Source organism: Centrocercus urophasianus, unplaced genomic scaffold, assembly GCF_019232065.1.
Source record: "Centrocercus urophasianus isolate 14NV4802_14NV808 unplaced genomic scaffold, USGS_Curo_1.0 seq_17, whole genome shotgun sequence".
Taxonomy (NCBI): domain Eukaryota; kingdom Metazoa; phylum Chordata; class Aves; order Galliformes; family Phasianidae; genus Centrocercus; species Centrocercus urophasianus.
Window position 1 is genome coordinate 2,427,236 of NW_024884722.1, and position 16,332 is coordinate 2,443,567.

At 41.1% G+C, this 16,332-nt stretch overlaps 1 protein-coding gene across 2 annotated transcripts in view; it reads right to left on the minus strand.

Moving 5' to 3' along the window:
* The window catches only part of DOCK1 (dedicator of cytokinesis 1), a 272,410-nt gene that overhangs the window by 207,966 nt on the left and 48,112 nt on the right, over positions 1 to 16,332 (minus strand). For both annotated transcript variants that reach the window (XM_042817852.1, XM_042817851.1), the window contains exons 19-23: positions 11,406 to 11,503; positions 8,730 to 8,819; positions 8,173 to 8,273; positions 6,180 to 6,314; positions 3,455 to 3,563 (exon numbers count right to left, since the gene is read on the minus strand). In XM_042817852.1, coding sequence (XP_042673786.1) covers positions 3,455 to 3,563; positions 6,180 to 6,314; positions 8,173 to 8,273; positions 8,730 to 8,819; positions 11,406 to 11,503 — 533 coding nt within the window. The remainder of the gene's footprint in view (positions 1 to 3,454; positions 3,564 to 6,179; positions 6,315 to 8,172; positions 8,274 to 8,729; positions 8,820 to 11,405; positions 11,504 to 16,332) is intronic.

Sequence of the window (16,332 nt, forward strand, 5' to 3'; positions counted from 1 at the left end):
ACTCAAATTTAAATTGTTGGTAATGCTTCCAAAATATTATTTCGCTATACAAATGGCCACTTATCTCCATGCTGTAAACAAGCTTTTTTCCTCCTCTAGATATTAAGCCACCAACTGCAAACACAAACACTAAGCATCAGGCAAGGAGCTCTTCTTTAACAGCAGTGACAAAGGGGTAGGACCCAGCTCCCTGCAGGGCCCCTGCCCTGCCAGCACCACCAGAAGCAGTGCCAGATGGGCACAGAAACACTTCTCCTACCTCCAGGTCAAGATTTGGCTCTTCAGGACAGCCCTGTGCAAGCAGCTCTCCACAAAAACCCTCTTGGTTTTGTCTCCTCAAAGCCTAAACCTGCAGCCAGATCAGCAAAGCAACCCTAAATCCTTGTATAATTCAGGCAGTTTTCTTTTCATTAAACTTTTTACTTCTCAAGGCCTTGCATGCATCAATAAAAAAAGAGGGGCAGTTTAAATGCAAATTATTAAGTAACTGAAGAGCTGAGTAACAGTCAGGAACAGCTCATCAGCTTCCACAAGGACATAAATATTTGAATAGATGAAGAGTAATTCTTCCCAAGAACATAAGACTCTGGCCATTCATTCTTCCCCACGCAATGTCAGCCTGAAGGCTTCTCCCTTCACAGATACGTTGGGAAGAAACAGAAAATAACAACAAAAAAAAATCAGTGTAGCCAATCCAAAGGGAAAAAGTTGTAACCATTTCATAAAAACACTGCAGTGGAAGTTCTGCTCCATGTCGATAAACTATTAAGAAGCATTAAAAGGAAAAACAGGAATATTCAAATCCGAGAATTAAGTACCTACCTCTTTTAAGGTGAAGCATCTTAATTTTCTGTGTAGGTCTTTTCAACTTCTTATCTCTCCAAACAGACTTATTTCACCTACACTTACCTAGCTTTGTCAAAGAATGTTGAAAAATATATAACTAATAGCCTGAAAGCGATAAAGCTGGATCTGCTGATCTGAACTGAAGAACATTCCCAGCCAACAACTCACCTGCTATCTACATTAGTTTTCTGTGTGACTTCAGCACATGGAATTCCAGTTGCAACCCCACTGTCTGGCCAGCACAGCACTCATATTCCAGCTGCAGCCATGGGAGATCCCACCTCACCTCTTGGCTGCTTCAGCGTCCTGCTGCATCACACCTGTCCTTCACAGCCACTCATGGCCCAGAGCTATGGACCAGAACAGCAGCCAGCACTCAGTGTGTGCATCCAGCAGGATATCTGACAGCCAGAAGGCAGACTTCACCCTCAGCCTTTCTGGTTGACACCCCCTGGCCACCACATTCCAAACTGATGGCCCCATCGAGCTGCCAGCTACACCAAGCTGCCCCTCCTGCACTGCAGCTGCCAGCACCAAGCAGAACATCCCACAAGCATTAATGCACTCTTCTGAGATGCACTGCTGTACATCTGTCTACTCTTGAAGCTCACCTTGGTGCCTCTCAGTTCCACGAGGTCCTCATGATGTTCCTCACTGCTGGCACAGTACCTAGGCTCTCCAGCCCAGGTTACTGATAGCAATGCAGAACGAAGCCTATAATAGCATGCCTGCTTTCCATGGTTACTGACATCCTCCCAGAGCTCCAACATGTTTGTCCTGCAGCAGTTTGCTTTGCAGAAGCCACACTCACTCCCTTTCAAAAACACCACCCAACAAAGCAATCCCATTGTACACCTATCCTTTGTAATGGAAACACAAAGTTCTAGCAGCTGAAAGAATTGCAGCGCTTCAGTGGATACTCAAACATAATAAGAACAATCTCGCAAAGCTGCAAAAGTCAATACTAACAATTACATATTCTAAGAGCTAGGTAATTAGAGTCCCAAGGAGATGAAAGCAATGAACGAATAATAAGTGAAAGGCTGTGGAGGCTGCTGAAAGGCACCCACAAGTACTCTTCTCGCTCAGCCTTGCACTGATCTGAGGCTGCCTCATCCTCCTGCATGCTTACACCATCAGCTGCAGAGTGGGTGCACTCTGCCCAACTCTGCAGAAACCTGGGTGTGGAGCACAGACTGCAACAGACACTGATACAGTGTGATTTCTGTCCCCTATGCTAGGAAATCTGCCGTCCTTTCCCCCCAGGTGAACACAACGAAGTTGATTTGGGGAGCACCTTTGGATTTAATATTTTTCTTCAATGTATAACAATGTCAGAAGAATAATTTTAAAAGCCCATGTTCATTTGCATTCTGAAGCAGCCCTCACAAATGAGTCTCAGGAAATAAATCTTATATTCGATCCTCATAACCTGCAAACATCCTATCTGTAGCACACGCAGTTCGCGACTCAAACTTAGCGATTTCCATCCAAGGTAAAATGCTCTAAAAGAGAATGGAAAGGCATCTAACTCAAATAGCATCATATCCCTATTTTGTTATCAGATGTTAGTCTGAGTTCTCACTTGCAAACCAAAATATTCCAACTCATAGGCCTTAATTCCCACTGTCTGTTTTTGCCATGTGCTCTGCATAATGTCATGAGCCTGAGACCAGCTATTAAGGACCAAGTATTGAACCAAGTGTTTTCCCACTCCACACTTCACAGCTTCCACTTGCACAGGCACTGTGCTTTGCCACTGTTTTCTTTGCCTCCTGGCTGCTTTATAAAATTCTTCAAATATACAGCAACTACACACCTGATCGGGAAAAGTCACATTATTTCCACATTCAACCTCAGTTCTTAGCTCCTTTCTGATCATCTTCTAACCGATTCAGCACAGGTGGGTCAAGAGGTGCATCCTTTTATATCTTCTGTCAGGACTCACAAGGAGAACATCAAGGTGCAGCTCATCAAACGTGTTTACTACAGTTGCTAAACTTATCCAAAGCGAAAGAAATTCAACTGAAAGAATGTGAGACCAGTTTTGACACACTGACCTCTGACTGCTTTAAATTACAGGGCTGGAGGATTTGCCTATTAATGGTTCTGCAATATTAATAGCCTTTCCACTAAAGGTTGGAGACCACATTCACAATTCCAGAAACCAGCCAACTCTACCAGAAGTAGGCACCATATTAAAGGAAAAAGGTGGAACTGGAGGCAGAGTTTGCAGTCTGACTCGCTCCTGATTTGCCACACAGAAGTATGCACCGGGGCTTCAGATAATATGCTCCTGAACAGCCTAGGGTGTAAATAAGTGCATAAGGATACGACATCAGTATCTGAACAACAAGGACTTAAAAACACCTTAAAGATAAGGTTATTCATTATTAACTGATTCGATTTGAAAGTGATGTATTTGCAGCAAGATAAGAAAACTTGTCTGAAACGCATTCTTCATGCAGTCACAAACACTTCATTAGAAACACTAAGCATTAATTAAGTTAGAAGTAAATAGGTTTTTGGGCACAATTACAACAAACACTTTATAAACTGCCTAATTACAGCTGAGGACACAGAAGATGGAGAGCTGTATCCCACATACCTTCACTATGACTGTCTGATCAGAGATGCTGCTCATCATCTCGTTGATGGACTTGAAGAGCTGCAGCAAAGACTCCCTGAAGTCTGCTTCTCCTTTGTTCTCATAAAGCCTGAAAAACAATTGGGTATGTCATAAACAAAAAATGGAAATGCGTGGAAATCTGTTCCAGGGACCGGTAAGTCCCTACATCCCTTTATTTTCATTTACTTGAATTCTCAAATGTTTACACATCATTACACTGCACCAAGAGATTTCCTTCACAGGAAGCTAAAGAAGAAGCAACCAGACTGGGCCAGCAGCAGCAGCAGATTATTTGTGCCTCCAAATCACTGTGAACCCCTTCATGGCAACCCAATTCCACACGCACAGGCAGCAGTTGGGCTGCGCTCTCCCCTGCCACACCAGGACTAGCAGATGTCTGTGAGGACCAGTGCCAAGAAGCTCTGTGATGTGGAAGCCAGGAAGCATCCCAAAAACTTGCCAGCAATCATTAAAATCTACCAGTGGCCCAAGGTAAGCGACCTTAAACTCCGTGAAGGAAAGGAAAACACATCAACCCTTTCTTTCCTCAACACTCTTGTTCATGAGAGGACTACATTTAAAATCTATTTCGCTGCTGATTTCTGGATAGCTGACAAAACTAGTCCTGTTTCCAACACAGTCAATACGGCTGCCTCAGAGGAATGACTAAAAGTTTGCAAGGTGCCTTCAGACAGGATTTCCAGAGCTGATCAGAGCCCACAGCAACTCTTCTGCACAACTGAACTGAAGAACCTCATCCTCTGGTGAACTCTGGTTCAGTACAGCATTGGAACATGTATCTTCGGAACTCCTTGGAGTGTTCTCTCCCTGCTCACTCCATGTATGCCCATGCACCTCTGCTTGCCTCCAATTCCATCAGCTGCCAGCTCTTAAAGCTGCCTGCAGTCACACAAGCTCTGTCCCTGAGCTCATTTTGCACCAAGACTCACTAGAGCAGCATTCACCAACACCTCCCCTTCCCTTTGTTTCCTTGTTTAATTCTGCAAAACCCAGCAAGAAAGGAGCCCTGGGCATGGTGTGCAGCTCAGAAGGAGCACCACAGCCAGGCACTTTCTCTGTACAGTCTGAGGATGATTTCTTCACTCTTGAAGGTAAGCAAGCTATACTAAGAGTTCATTATGAACTTCTCCTATTAGAAAAGGAGGAGTGGCATATCTTTTTAAAATACACATGGAAATTGAGGTGTTCTTGCTGCTTTGCCCTGAAACTAATGCATATCATTTTTAATACTGTGTTCATAAGCCTTTGGGAGCCACAGGAACTATTAAGTGCTATGTAACAAACGCACAGGAAATACAAATACTACAGAAAAATTATTAAGTTGTGCTATTTTCTTGTGCAAGCTTTTATTCCCCTTTCAGGTTAAAACTGGGGGCTATGCAGGACAAATTACGTGTTAATCCCAGTTCAAATTATGGATTCCAGTGTCCCCCTGAACACATTAGAGAGGTGTAGCACATACTAATATAAGGAGTAACCAAACTTGACAGTCCAATAAATCAAACCGCTTCAGACAAAAAGCTTTGCATTTCAGAGTGGAAAGCATAATAAAAACAAACAAGTCAGAGTCTCAAATATGTTTCTATTGCCAGCTATTTAACATACCTCTCCTTAATACACCTGGTAATACACAGAAGCGTAGCAGCTATGAGAAGAACAGTATGACAGCATGGCAGCACTTCCACCACTGCCTTCAAAGTTTAAAGACTTTTCTACACTGAATATTACCACTGGAATCAGTACTGAGTAACTCAAATCATGATTTTTCTGAAGATTACCCAATCTTTTGCCCTTACAGCATTGATATACAGCACACCAGGACTTGCCATGCTTTAGTTAGATGAACCAAGCTTGTACGCATTACTCAGCCCTGAAGCTTGTCTGATACTACATTCCCCAAATGCTATTTATATTGTCTATCATATTACTAAAAGTTAAAAATATGCTTTTTCCAATAAAAGATCCTGCTTCCTTGCTGAAATTTCTCAATAAAATCCTACACTTCAACATTATCATGATTTCAATTGCACATCTCAGGCAGGATTTCAGTCCTACAGCAGAACAAACTGCGGCGTCATTCAGCATTCAGAAGCTTTTCCAATTAATCCCCAGTCACTGAGAATTACAGCTCCGCAATGCTGAAGCACACTGAATTACTACTTAGCATGAGAAAACCCAACGGCCACTACTGAAGGGTCATGCTGCCTCTAAATCCAATCTCCAGCAAGATTTATTTTTTTTCCCCCCCCATTTTAAAATGATTTGTAGGTCCTGCAACAGTATAAATGACATTCAGTATTTTAATGGATATCACAGCAAGAATCCTAAATGAGTCAATTGCACTTCTGTCATTCACAGACAGGTTGATGGAGCCTGTGACTTCACAGCTCTACATAAATCCCTTGCAACAAGTTTGTTTCAGTCCTTTCACTCTTTCTCACAGACTGCGTCTTAATTAAGATGAACACAACGAATTGCTGGTAGCACTTTCCATATTTTGGGTAGAAAACAGAACACTGATGTCAAAATTAACTTAAAATAATTATTTGTAACTTGACTTCATGGACAGACAGCACCGCTGAGCAGTGGCGCACGTCAGTGCTTGTGAGGGAATCCAAGTGATCCTTTCTGGACAATCCCACCCGTTGGAAGGCCAGGGATTTCCCACAACCACCACACTTACTGATTGAACAGTATCCTGGACCGGACTATGAACTTGAAGATGTACTCCAAAGCTTTCATGGCTTTGAAGAGTTGGTCAGTGATACCACATTTCTCAGCATTATCCACGTACGTTTTTAACACTTTAGTCAGCTTGCTGTTTCAAAAGAGAAATACAGAGATGTTATAAGCATGTTCACAGCAAAGAATTTCAATGCTGAGAGACTGAAAGAAAAATTGTGTTTCACGTAGAGCCCCCCACGGTACAAAATTAATTATGCAACTAATAAATAGACATTATGAACTTGCTTGTGCTGATTAAGCAGCTGCAACCTGTTCTTGGGTGAAAACACAGACTCAATACACTCAATACACGAGCAGTTGAGAATGTCTTAATAAGATTCCTGTTACTCTGGATATTCAAGGATGCTCCAGTTAATAGGCCAATACAAGGGCACAACTACCACTAATACTAAAAAAAAATTAAAATAAAATAAACACACTTTGTTAAAATTGAAGCACTCAAAATGGGAGTGTCTTGCTTCATTAAGGTCTTCCTTTATGTAGCTTTGCCTGCTGATTTTGGACTAGAATTTGTGAAATGTACTGCTTAAAAATTCATAAGACAGCAGCTAAGAATGTGGAATAATGGAATTTCCAAGTGTGTCAAATTTGGAAGTAACACAATTTTAAAAATAGCACCATTCTGACTACCTCATTTTGAATGAATATAAACCACTTACATAAATGCAACTACAAGCAATTCTGTATTAAAATATCCTAGCTACAGCGCATGCTTCAACGTGCACATTAAAAATAAGTACAACCATTGAATCACAGAATGGCCTGGGTTGAAAAGGACCATAATGACCATCTAGTTTCAATGCCCTGCAATGGGGCAGGGTCGCCGATCACCAGACCTGGCTGCCCAGAGCCACTACACACAAACACTACATACCACTACAGACAATGCTGTAGAGATAGACATCTTGATATACATGCATTTCTTTTAATAGGAATTAACCATTTGAGAATTTCAGTAGCCACCTGGATATTCTTCATGCAACCTCTCGTAACGTAGCCTGGTGCAATAAAAACAGAGAGGCAGCAGGGATCTGTCACAAATCAAGCCAACATTGTTAGGTCTTCCCAACACCCAAAACTGAAACCTGCTTCTACATCTCTCCATTTAAAGGAGGGATAGATGCTTTCCCTGCCCTACCAGCAGAAAGGCCATCTCCAGCTCCCGCAACAAAGGCGGGTGCTGCAGGAGGCTCCATCCTTTGTGTGCATCCACCAAGGCAGCAGAAGTGGCAGCAGCTCAGCACAGTGAATGGAACATCAAAGCTGCGACTAAAGGCATAACTTCTTCACTATTTTAAATCAATGCTCCTCAAACCTTTTCTGCTCACGTAACAGAGACTGTAAAACAGCAAAGCATACAGCAGGTTTGCTCGGCTGAATTTTTTTCCTCCTAACACCAAGAAGATATCCATTACGTATTCTTCTCCTACAAAAACAGTCTGAAGCAGCAACAGTGGACCTAACGGCCAAGAAATACCTAAGACAGCAAAACGTAATGGATCTTTGTTTCCTCTTCACTACTTCCTCCCCAAAATGACAGTAATACAGATTATATAGGAGATGATGCCAATTTAATCCACCAAACAACACATATTTGAAGAATCTTAAATAGATACTATTTCCTTTTCAAGCTTGACTGAGAAATGTTTACAAATATTTTCCTTACAAAACAGCTTCTGAAATAGTCAATTATCCCCTCTTTCAATACAACAAAGTCGAGACTTTCTCCTTGCAAATACTTTATTGCTGCTGTTTTACAAGGGGAAGACATAATATATTCAGTCTTCCACACATCACATTCTATGGGCAAATTCCTAATTAAACAAATAACTAAACAACATCATCTGGCAAAAAAAAAAAAAAAAAAAAAAAAAAAAAAAGTACAATCCATATCACATCCCCAATTCAAAGAAGAAGTTTTGAAGACTTACGTGTAGGCCAATGTAGCACTGAAATGCTTCTTAATGTATGTTTCCAGTACGGGATTAAAATGTTGAAATTTTCTGTCGGCAATCAGTCCAATGATAAAAACCTGAACAATGAGAATAATTATTGCAGCGCACACAAAATTAATCCTGGACATTCGACCACTGTTTCAGACCACTGTAGTAACATTAAAAACAAAGAAAGGCTTTGACTTTTGATTATCCTCCCCATATACAAATATTTTTCCTTCCTGTGAGCGGTCCCTGCTCCAAACAAAGCTTTCTGACCCAGCCCTAACTTCTGCTGCTCATCCAACTCCAACACCTGGATCCTCTCTGGGAAGACAACACGATGCCATGGCACCATACCTTTCATTCATACCCAACTGAAATTTCAAAGACAACAAAAAGTTTCCATGCATTTTTAACCAAAAATACTAACTAGTCCAAAGCTAATAATGACTGCATCAATAGAAAACTGCATTCTAATATTCACATCATGATCACTTTCTTATTCATAATTACAGTATCTACATTTTAGTCTATGCAGGATGCAAACTTACCAAAGCATCAAACACCAACGTGTCAAATGTCTCACTCTCTGAGTTCTCCATCATTATGTTAAAAAGTGCATCCAGAGTGTCTTGGAGGAACTATGAACAAATACAGAAGCCACCACATTTAAGAGGAAAAATAAAAAACAGGTTTCACATAGGTTTATGCAGCTTTCATTTAATGCAAGATTTTTTTTGAAAGTTAGCTGAGAAAGGGAAAATTTAACATTGTTTTTCTGCAAATTCTTTTTAGTTCATTACGTAAATCCATATCACTCAAAAATAGGGAAAAAAATCGTATTTGGTACTTGAAGAAAACATTTAATCGATTCATAGTAGACGAACAAAATATATTCCAAAACTCAGTACCAACATACAGCCAACAGGGTCATGCATTTTCTGAAGACTGATATTTCACAGCACAAACCAGACAAGCAACTCAGGCTCATGCCAAACCAGTCACCCTGAGCAGTTTGAGCTGAGCAGTATGAGAAGTGCACAGCGTACGGCTTTTCACAGCTGCACAATTCCAAATGACAGCATACATGCAGGCGTGGGACACAGAGCACACAACCTCCTGCCCCAGCCCAAAACCTACAGGTCTATCCCTGTACACAGGAAGTCTTCACTAGCCAGCTGGCTGGACACCCTGATCTGTGCAACACGAAAGTAAAAGCAGATTAGTGTCAGGGGATACAAGTTGAACAGTGATAAAAGCTGTTTTACACATATTTAATTACAGCACTGCATCCCACTGACAGCAAGCACCACATTGGTAAGCCAGAGATAAATACAACCAGGTGTATCAGCACAGGTTTCTGCATCTGCTCATCCTCTCCCATCAGATGACAAAAGCAACGTGAGGTTCTCCAAGGTAGAATTCTCCAGCCCAACATTTGTTTTGGTTGAGAGAGAAGAGGCTTAACCTAACTAAGACTGTTCTTGCAAATTTGTCTCAAAGAAAAATGTTTGTTTGTTTTTTTTTAATCTGGTAGACAAAGTACAGCAGGGGAGGAAAACATAAGCAAACACTGTGCCACTGCTGCCTGAGATTATAACCCCAAGCAGATACTACATGCCTTGTGAGAGCAATGGAAAAACACCTCAACTCCCACCATCCTCCCTTCAGGGCTTCTGTGTGTGCAAGAGTTTCCTGGTCCGCAAGTGATTCACTTGGACTACCTGCTGAATCCAGAGGTAAGTCTCAGGATCTAATGTCAACCTAGAAGCTTCCTACATACAAATGAATATCCAAAATATCAGCATTTAAGCACCAGCAGCTCAAGGAGAAACTATAGCATTGTTAGAAGAAGTGTGCCTTGGTTTTAAGAGTGCTGTCAGGCCCAAAGCACTGCCTGCTTGGGTCTTAAGTCTCCAAAACAAAGGACGATCAGAAGCCTGAGCCACAACCTTGGTTTCACACTGAGGCATCCTACATGGCACGACATTGGTACAAGTTTTACATCCCTGTACAAGGACTTCACATAGCAGCACGAGGGATGCAGAATCAGTGCTGCTGCTATCAACAAGAAAACAATTTTCAGGCAGGGAGACAGCCTACACAAAGACTTTTTGAACCTAACTGTAACAAATACAGCAAATAACTGGTCTACAAAATAATGAAAAAGGTGTAAAGAGCAGCAGAAAGCACTTGCTCTTCCATCCTACATCTAAATCAAGTTGTGCCCCAATTCCCACATACAAAGAAGGCATGGCTAAGGCTTTGTACAATTCCTACAGCAGTGCAGGGAGATGGAGTGCCAGAAAACTAACGTTGCTGTTACTGGAACCTCATTTGCACAGCGTTCTGATGCTTCTAAAATCACCAGTCTCCATCAGGCACTGATCTGCTGTGCGCTCGCTGATGTTGTTTGGAGAAGAATGAAAATTACCAATGACAGCACTGTGACAACACTCGTCAGAACCAAGTGCCAGGGTCAAGTTTTGAGCCGTCCAATGATCCGTAATGAAACAGCAGTAAGGAAAACCTTCCCAAAAAACCAGATCGGATCTGAAATCCTATTCTCACCATGCTTGATAAAGAACAGTATCAGCAGCCTCACGTATTTTAAAGTCACTTTAAGACACCCATTCTTCAATATTTCTATTAAAAGCATTAAAATCCAAATGAAGCTAAAACACTCCAGGCCCTTAAGGGTCATCTGTCCCAGTACAGTACATCTTCTGACACTTTATTATATTCAATTTAATGGAACACATTCAATAAACTCTCAGCCTACTCTTTTCCATAAATAAATCTGTCTTTATGTAGCTCTGTGCAATCACTCAGTGGCCTTGGCAAATGTAAATATCTTGGCTTAGCTCAGTATTTTCAGGGAAAGAACTTCACATCCATGTATTAAAAATATATAAATAACACACTGTGATTATTCTAAGATCTTGCAAAGAAAAACAACCTTTGCCTTACTGTGTCCATAAATAAAAGTCACAGGAATAACTAGAGAACGCCATCAAAAATTTCTTCATTAATGTAAATTTGCAAGTTATGTCCGTTTTTACCAGCACTTAACATCTGAAATGTTCTTAGAGGGAAAGAAGATTGGCATCCTGAAGGCTAAGAGACACCCGGCTATGATTTAATGTGCACATACATGTGGTAGGGTTAGGCAAAGAAAAAAAGATAAAACTTTTTTAAAATGAGCATTTGTGAAATTAACTTGTTACCTTAACAACTTCACCACCATCAACTTTCATCAACTGCTTCAAATTCTGCTGCAGCAGGTTCGTATTAGATCTCCATTTCAGAAGTCCCAAGAGATCAACTAGAGATTAAAAAAAAAATTCTATTATTATGTCATGTGGGATATTTACATTCACACACACTGTAACTGTGTTCAGAACAAACAGGTTTAATGCCACAGGTCAGCCACTTTCACTGGACAATAACACGTGTCTAACATACCTCTGACACTGCAGAAATCTAGTAGACTATCTTTGTCCTGAAATAATTGTGAAAGGCTTTAAATAAAAGCAGAATGATTTTGAAATGTCAGTGAAATCTGGGCCAAGGAAGCCCGATCCCTCATTTCGCATTTGCTGTATACAACAGTTGTGTGTTTAAAAAAAGATGCCAACATATAATTAGTCATCCACCAACACAGCGATATCCACGGGGCTGTGATTCTTCCAGTGTGAACATTTCTAGCTTCTCTGCTCTCTCTAAATACCATGAAAGCAAAATATGACAGCACAAGCCAAACAGTAGCAAACTAAGTTAATTCAGGGGGAAAGCTGTCTGCTTAGTAACTCATAACATCCAAACTAGTCGGCTGCTTTCCAGTGATGGACTGCGGCACGGGTTGGACCATGGGAAGAATCAACTGCAAGCAGCCCGGTCCTCAAATTCTACATCCCACTGTTAAGATGGTGTCAGTCCATCTTTTGCTGATAACCAGAAAACACAGCAGGCGTGCTCTCTTTTACTAGTTCTGAAGAACCACAGCACCATTTTTCAGTGAGACAACTCAATCACGTTCCATCTACAAACAGCACGCTGTTAACTAACACACTGCAGCACCAGTAAGCCGTACCCACTTCTGCTTTCTTTGTTTTCTTTAAGATGCAACACGGAGCTGCAAACAAATCCAGAAGTCCAAGCTCACCACGCCTTCACCAAACTAAAATTGGGAAAAACTTCCTGCCGGTTTCATTAAGTCAGTTTTCAGCACACAACAAGCTGTCTGTAAGTCATCCTTGGTAGGAGAGCCCAAAGAGAAAACTACGAGATTTTAATGATTGCCTTGTTTAGTGACTGAATTACAAATGCATACTACTAAATAACAAAAAACGTGGCTAACATTGTGCGACTTCTATCTGGGTAACTCTTCAAACAAAAAACAGCATCCCCAAACCAATCTCCCCCATGCTTTATTCAACCCCCCAAAGCACCCAACAGAACATTTGCAAAGACATCCACCTGTGGAGTCAAACGTTCAAATAACACAGAGACCAGAGAGCTGCTAGGTGTTCCCCAAATCTTTCACTCTACGGTAGTACAGTTAGGGTAGTAAGGGTAGTGGGTGGACTCAATGATCTTTAAAGGTCTTTTTCAACCTGAGTGATTCAATGATTTTATGGAAGGAATAAAACTGTCTCCAGTGCAGTCTTGGTTGGAGTAACTTCCCCTCTTAGCAGACTAAAACAAGCCTCCTCTGTCTTTGGGGAGCATTCAAAGCTGAACTGATGTAGTACAACAGCCGCAGTCCTCCATTTTTATTATTTTTAATTTATTCTATGGGAAGTCTATAGGTCAAAACCAAAGTCTCAAAAACTCAACATCAACAGAGAAAGTGCTTCTGAAAGAAAGTTGGAGATGCCTCTACGAGTTAACCAAAGCACTTCATGAATACATGTATATCAGGTTTCTAACACTGAATTGGGTTTCAGTCGGACTTCTAAGAAGGCACCAGCTTGACAAAAATGAGCTGGACAAAAGCCAGCCCACATGTTTGGAATGGAGTTGTGCAGTGCCCCAAGAATACAAACCCATGTGCACTTTCAGTGTGATGGCATAGCAAATGCATAATGAATATACGTGTGAACTGAAAATGTCAGTGTAGTCCAACAATGAGAAAGAGAAAAATAAGTTACAGTGTACAGAAAGAATGTGCCTTCACTCTGTGACTGCAAGCATTCGCCCCAGCAAAGCACCAGTCAACCACTTCATCCTACTCTCTCATTAAGCATAGGCATAAAATAATATAGAAAGTAGAACAGGGTAAGAATGTGAATTATCCTGTATTTATCCTATAGAAAATAGTAATTGTTATAGGTTCTCTAGATCAAGTGAAATTTATCAGGAAACACCAAAGAAGACTGAGGATTTTTGATTGCAAATAGAGTAAGTATCTAGCCTGCCTGTAGCCAGTAACAACTTTAACAGCTTAACACATTTGATGCTGTAAGTTAAACACGAAGATCATCTTTTACATCTTAATTAACAACAGGCAACAAACAGTCCAGTTTCCTGATTATATTCTTCCCTTGACTCATATGCACACAGATGTTTCCCTTCACTGATGAACCAACAACACATTAAGTGACAGTGGTGATGTAAGGCATCACCTGAAAACACCTTGATAGCTCCAGGATCTCTCACTGCCTTACATCCCAGATTTTCAATAGAGATGATCCATTTTATTACATCAAAATGAGTTTGATGTTTATGCCCAAGTCTTTCTTCAGCCGATAAAGGACATATTTGTTACCACAGCATCTTGAGAGCAGAATAAAAGTAGAGGTACAAGGCAGCTGAATCCTGCATGTCTGGGAAGGACCTTATCTTCTTCCTCAGATGGCAAAGGAGCAGAATGTGGTCAAGAGGCAAAGCCATGACAAGCAGCATCTTCCAATGCCTCCAACAGTTCACTCATCTCTGAGGCAGCTGTGGCTTTGCTTGGCATTGCCTTTTATTATTACTATTTTAAACTGTCCTTCTCAGGACTTCTTACACTCCTCTTCTTCCTTAAAATTAAACTCAAAAATCTACGGAAAACATTGTTCCTACCAATGTATTTTGCCACTACTGCTAGTTGCAAAAAGCAATATTAGCACTTTGCAGTTCATAAAGAACGGAAATCCTATGAGTGTTGGAGACGCTACACACAGCCTGCAACATCAACCATAATGCAGAAAGAACCACATGATTTATTAGCACAACTTCACAATTATTGAAAATGAGATTTAAAGCCTATCCTAGGAAAGCGGAGAAAAATATCAGAGATGACCAAAAGGAGAAAATTATTTTGGCTTTGGTAGCTGAGAATAATGGTTCATTTTTATTTATTGCTAATTAAGGAAGCAGTATTACCTCACAGTTCCACAGAAGTTAATATCAGCTTAAGAAACTATATTCTGAAGGGCACAACCAATTTCTAGGTGAAGAATTTTAGAAGTTGTTGTGTTTCCTTGAAATTAAGGACCAAAGAGTTAATTAATCATCTCTATTAAAAATCCGGAATTAAGGCAGTGAGAGATCCTTGAGCTATCAAGGTGTTTTCAGGTGATGCCTTACATCACCGTTGTCACTTGATGTGTTGTGGATGCATCAGTGAAGGGGAACCTTTGCATTCTTGTCTAAGAATGCACAGTGATCTTCTTTAATATTGTAATACTTTGTAGAAGTGGCTCTGGCAACTTTAAGGAAGTTGCACAGACAACATTATTACCTGTATTAAGTAGAAATCAAAGCTGGAGGCATATTATATGTAAATGAAGCATGGAAAAATGCCAAGTCCTGATTTGAGTAACTGTAATAAGAGTTGTTCTTTGAAAGAAGTCAACATATTGACCACTAGGAAATATTTCCAAATACTACTAATGTCTAGAAAAGACTGAGAAAGCAAACAAGCAAAACGACTCCAACATTATCAATCACAAACCAAAAGTACTTCCATTTCCCACGGTGGTTTCTGTATTCTACAAAATCCCCAAATCACTGTGTTACTGCTGAGCTATGATCCTGTATTCGCGATGAAATTCCAAAAGTCATTTCTGCATTTTTTGCTAAGCATCCTCTTAGGCTATAAGACTGCCAGACTGCAGTAAGTCTGATGTGCTCTGAATATAAAAACACTTAGGATGTGCTTGGAGAGAGATGCTCCTGGAAAAGACCGCAACAGAACTGTGAGCTGAGCAGGAAGTCGCAGAGTAGTAACTTTCCCCCTGGACAGAGGGGAGACCAAAGAATTAATTAACGTGACAACTCCAAGCACAGCTCCCCCATCCCCACCTCCTCATCCCCAGCCTCAGCTCCTGGTGACTCAGGGAGGAAGGATGCCACTGCCCGGCATGACTCAATCCCAGTGACCCACCCACACTCCCAGCCCACCATCACTGCGAGGAGAAGCCATGGCAACCAAGTACAAAAACTAAAAGAGAGGGCACAGTCTGGAAGTGTGAAATATTTGCTACGGTGACTGCCACCAGCCCTGGGTGCTGCAGCCTCTGGATGTGGCCAGGCAGCTGACAGGTACGCATGAAAAATGTATATAAGGTGGTTTTGAAAAGAGCAAAATACACCAATTCCATTCCTGGCTTTCCATGAGAATATGTCAATGGCAGAGCAGCCTCCACACAACACATCCTCACGTACACAACTGCCTGAAGAATGACACAGCTCTCTTTAGGTACAACATACAGAAAATACTGGATACTGCACCTTGGAAACAATACAAAATAGATTATTGTGGAGCGCAGACATGATGTTATCTCCCCCTGAAAACAAACTCACCCTCTCTTTTAGTGCTATTATTCATATCCTTGCAGCAGTGAAATGTCACAGGGCCTGTCTTCACTGTATTTCAGTATAAAAGTCTCAACTATGTAGCAAACAGAGGCAACCCTGGGTTAAAGGGATGCAGATATATCCTGTTTACTTGCAGACATACTCCCCTAAAGTAAAACTAAGCACGTGGAGAGAGCATAGTTGAGATACTAAACTGTGAGTAGATACTTTCAGAGAAATTGGCAACTTAATCCAACATAGTGTGTCAAGCCATCCACCATTCCACTCAGAGGAAGGGGGACTGAGAAGACTGCATACAGATCAGTGCATACAGCTCCACTCAAGCTGCAAGACAGGAACTCCAGC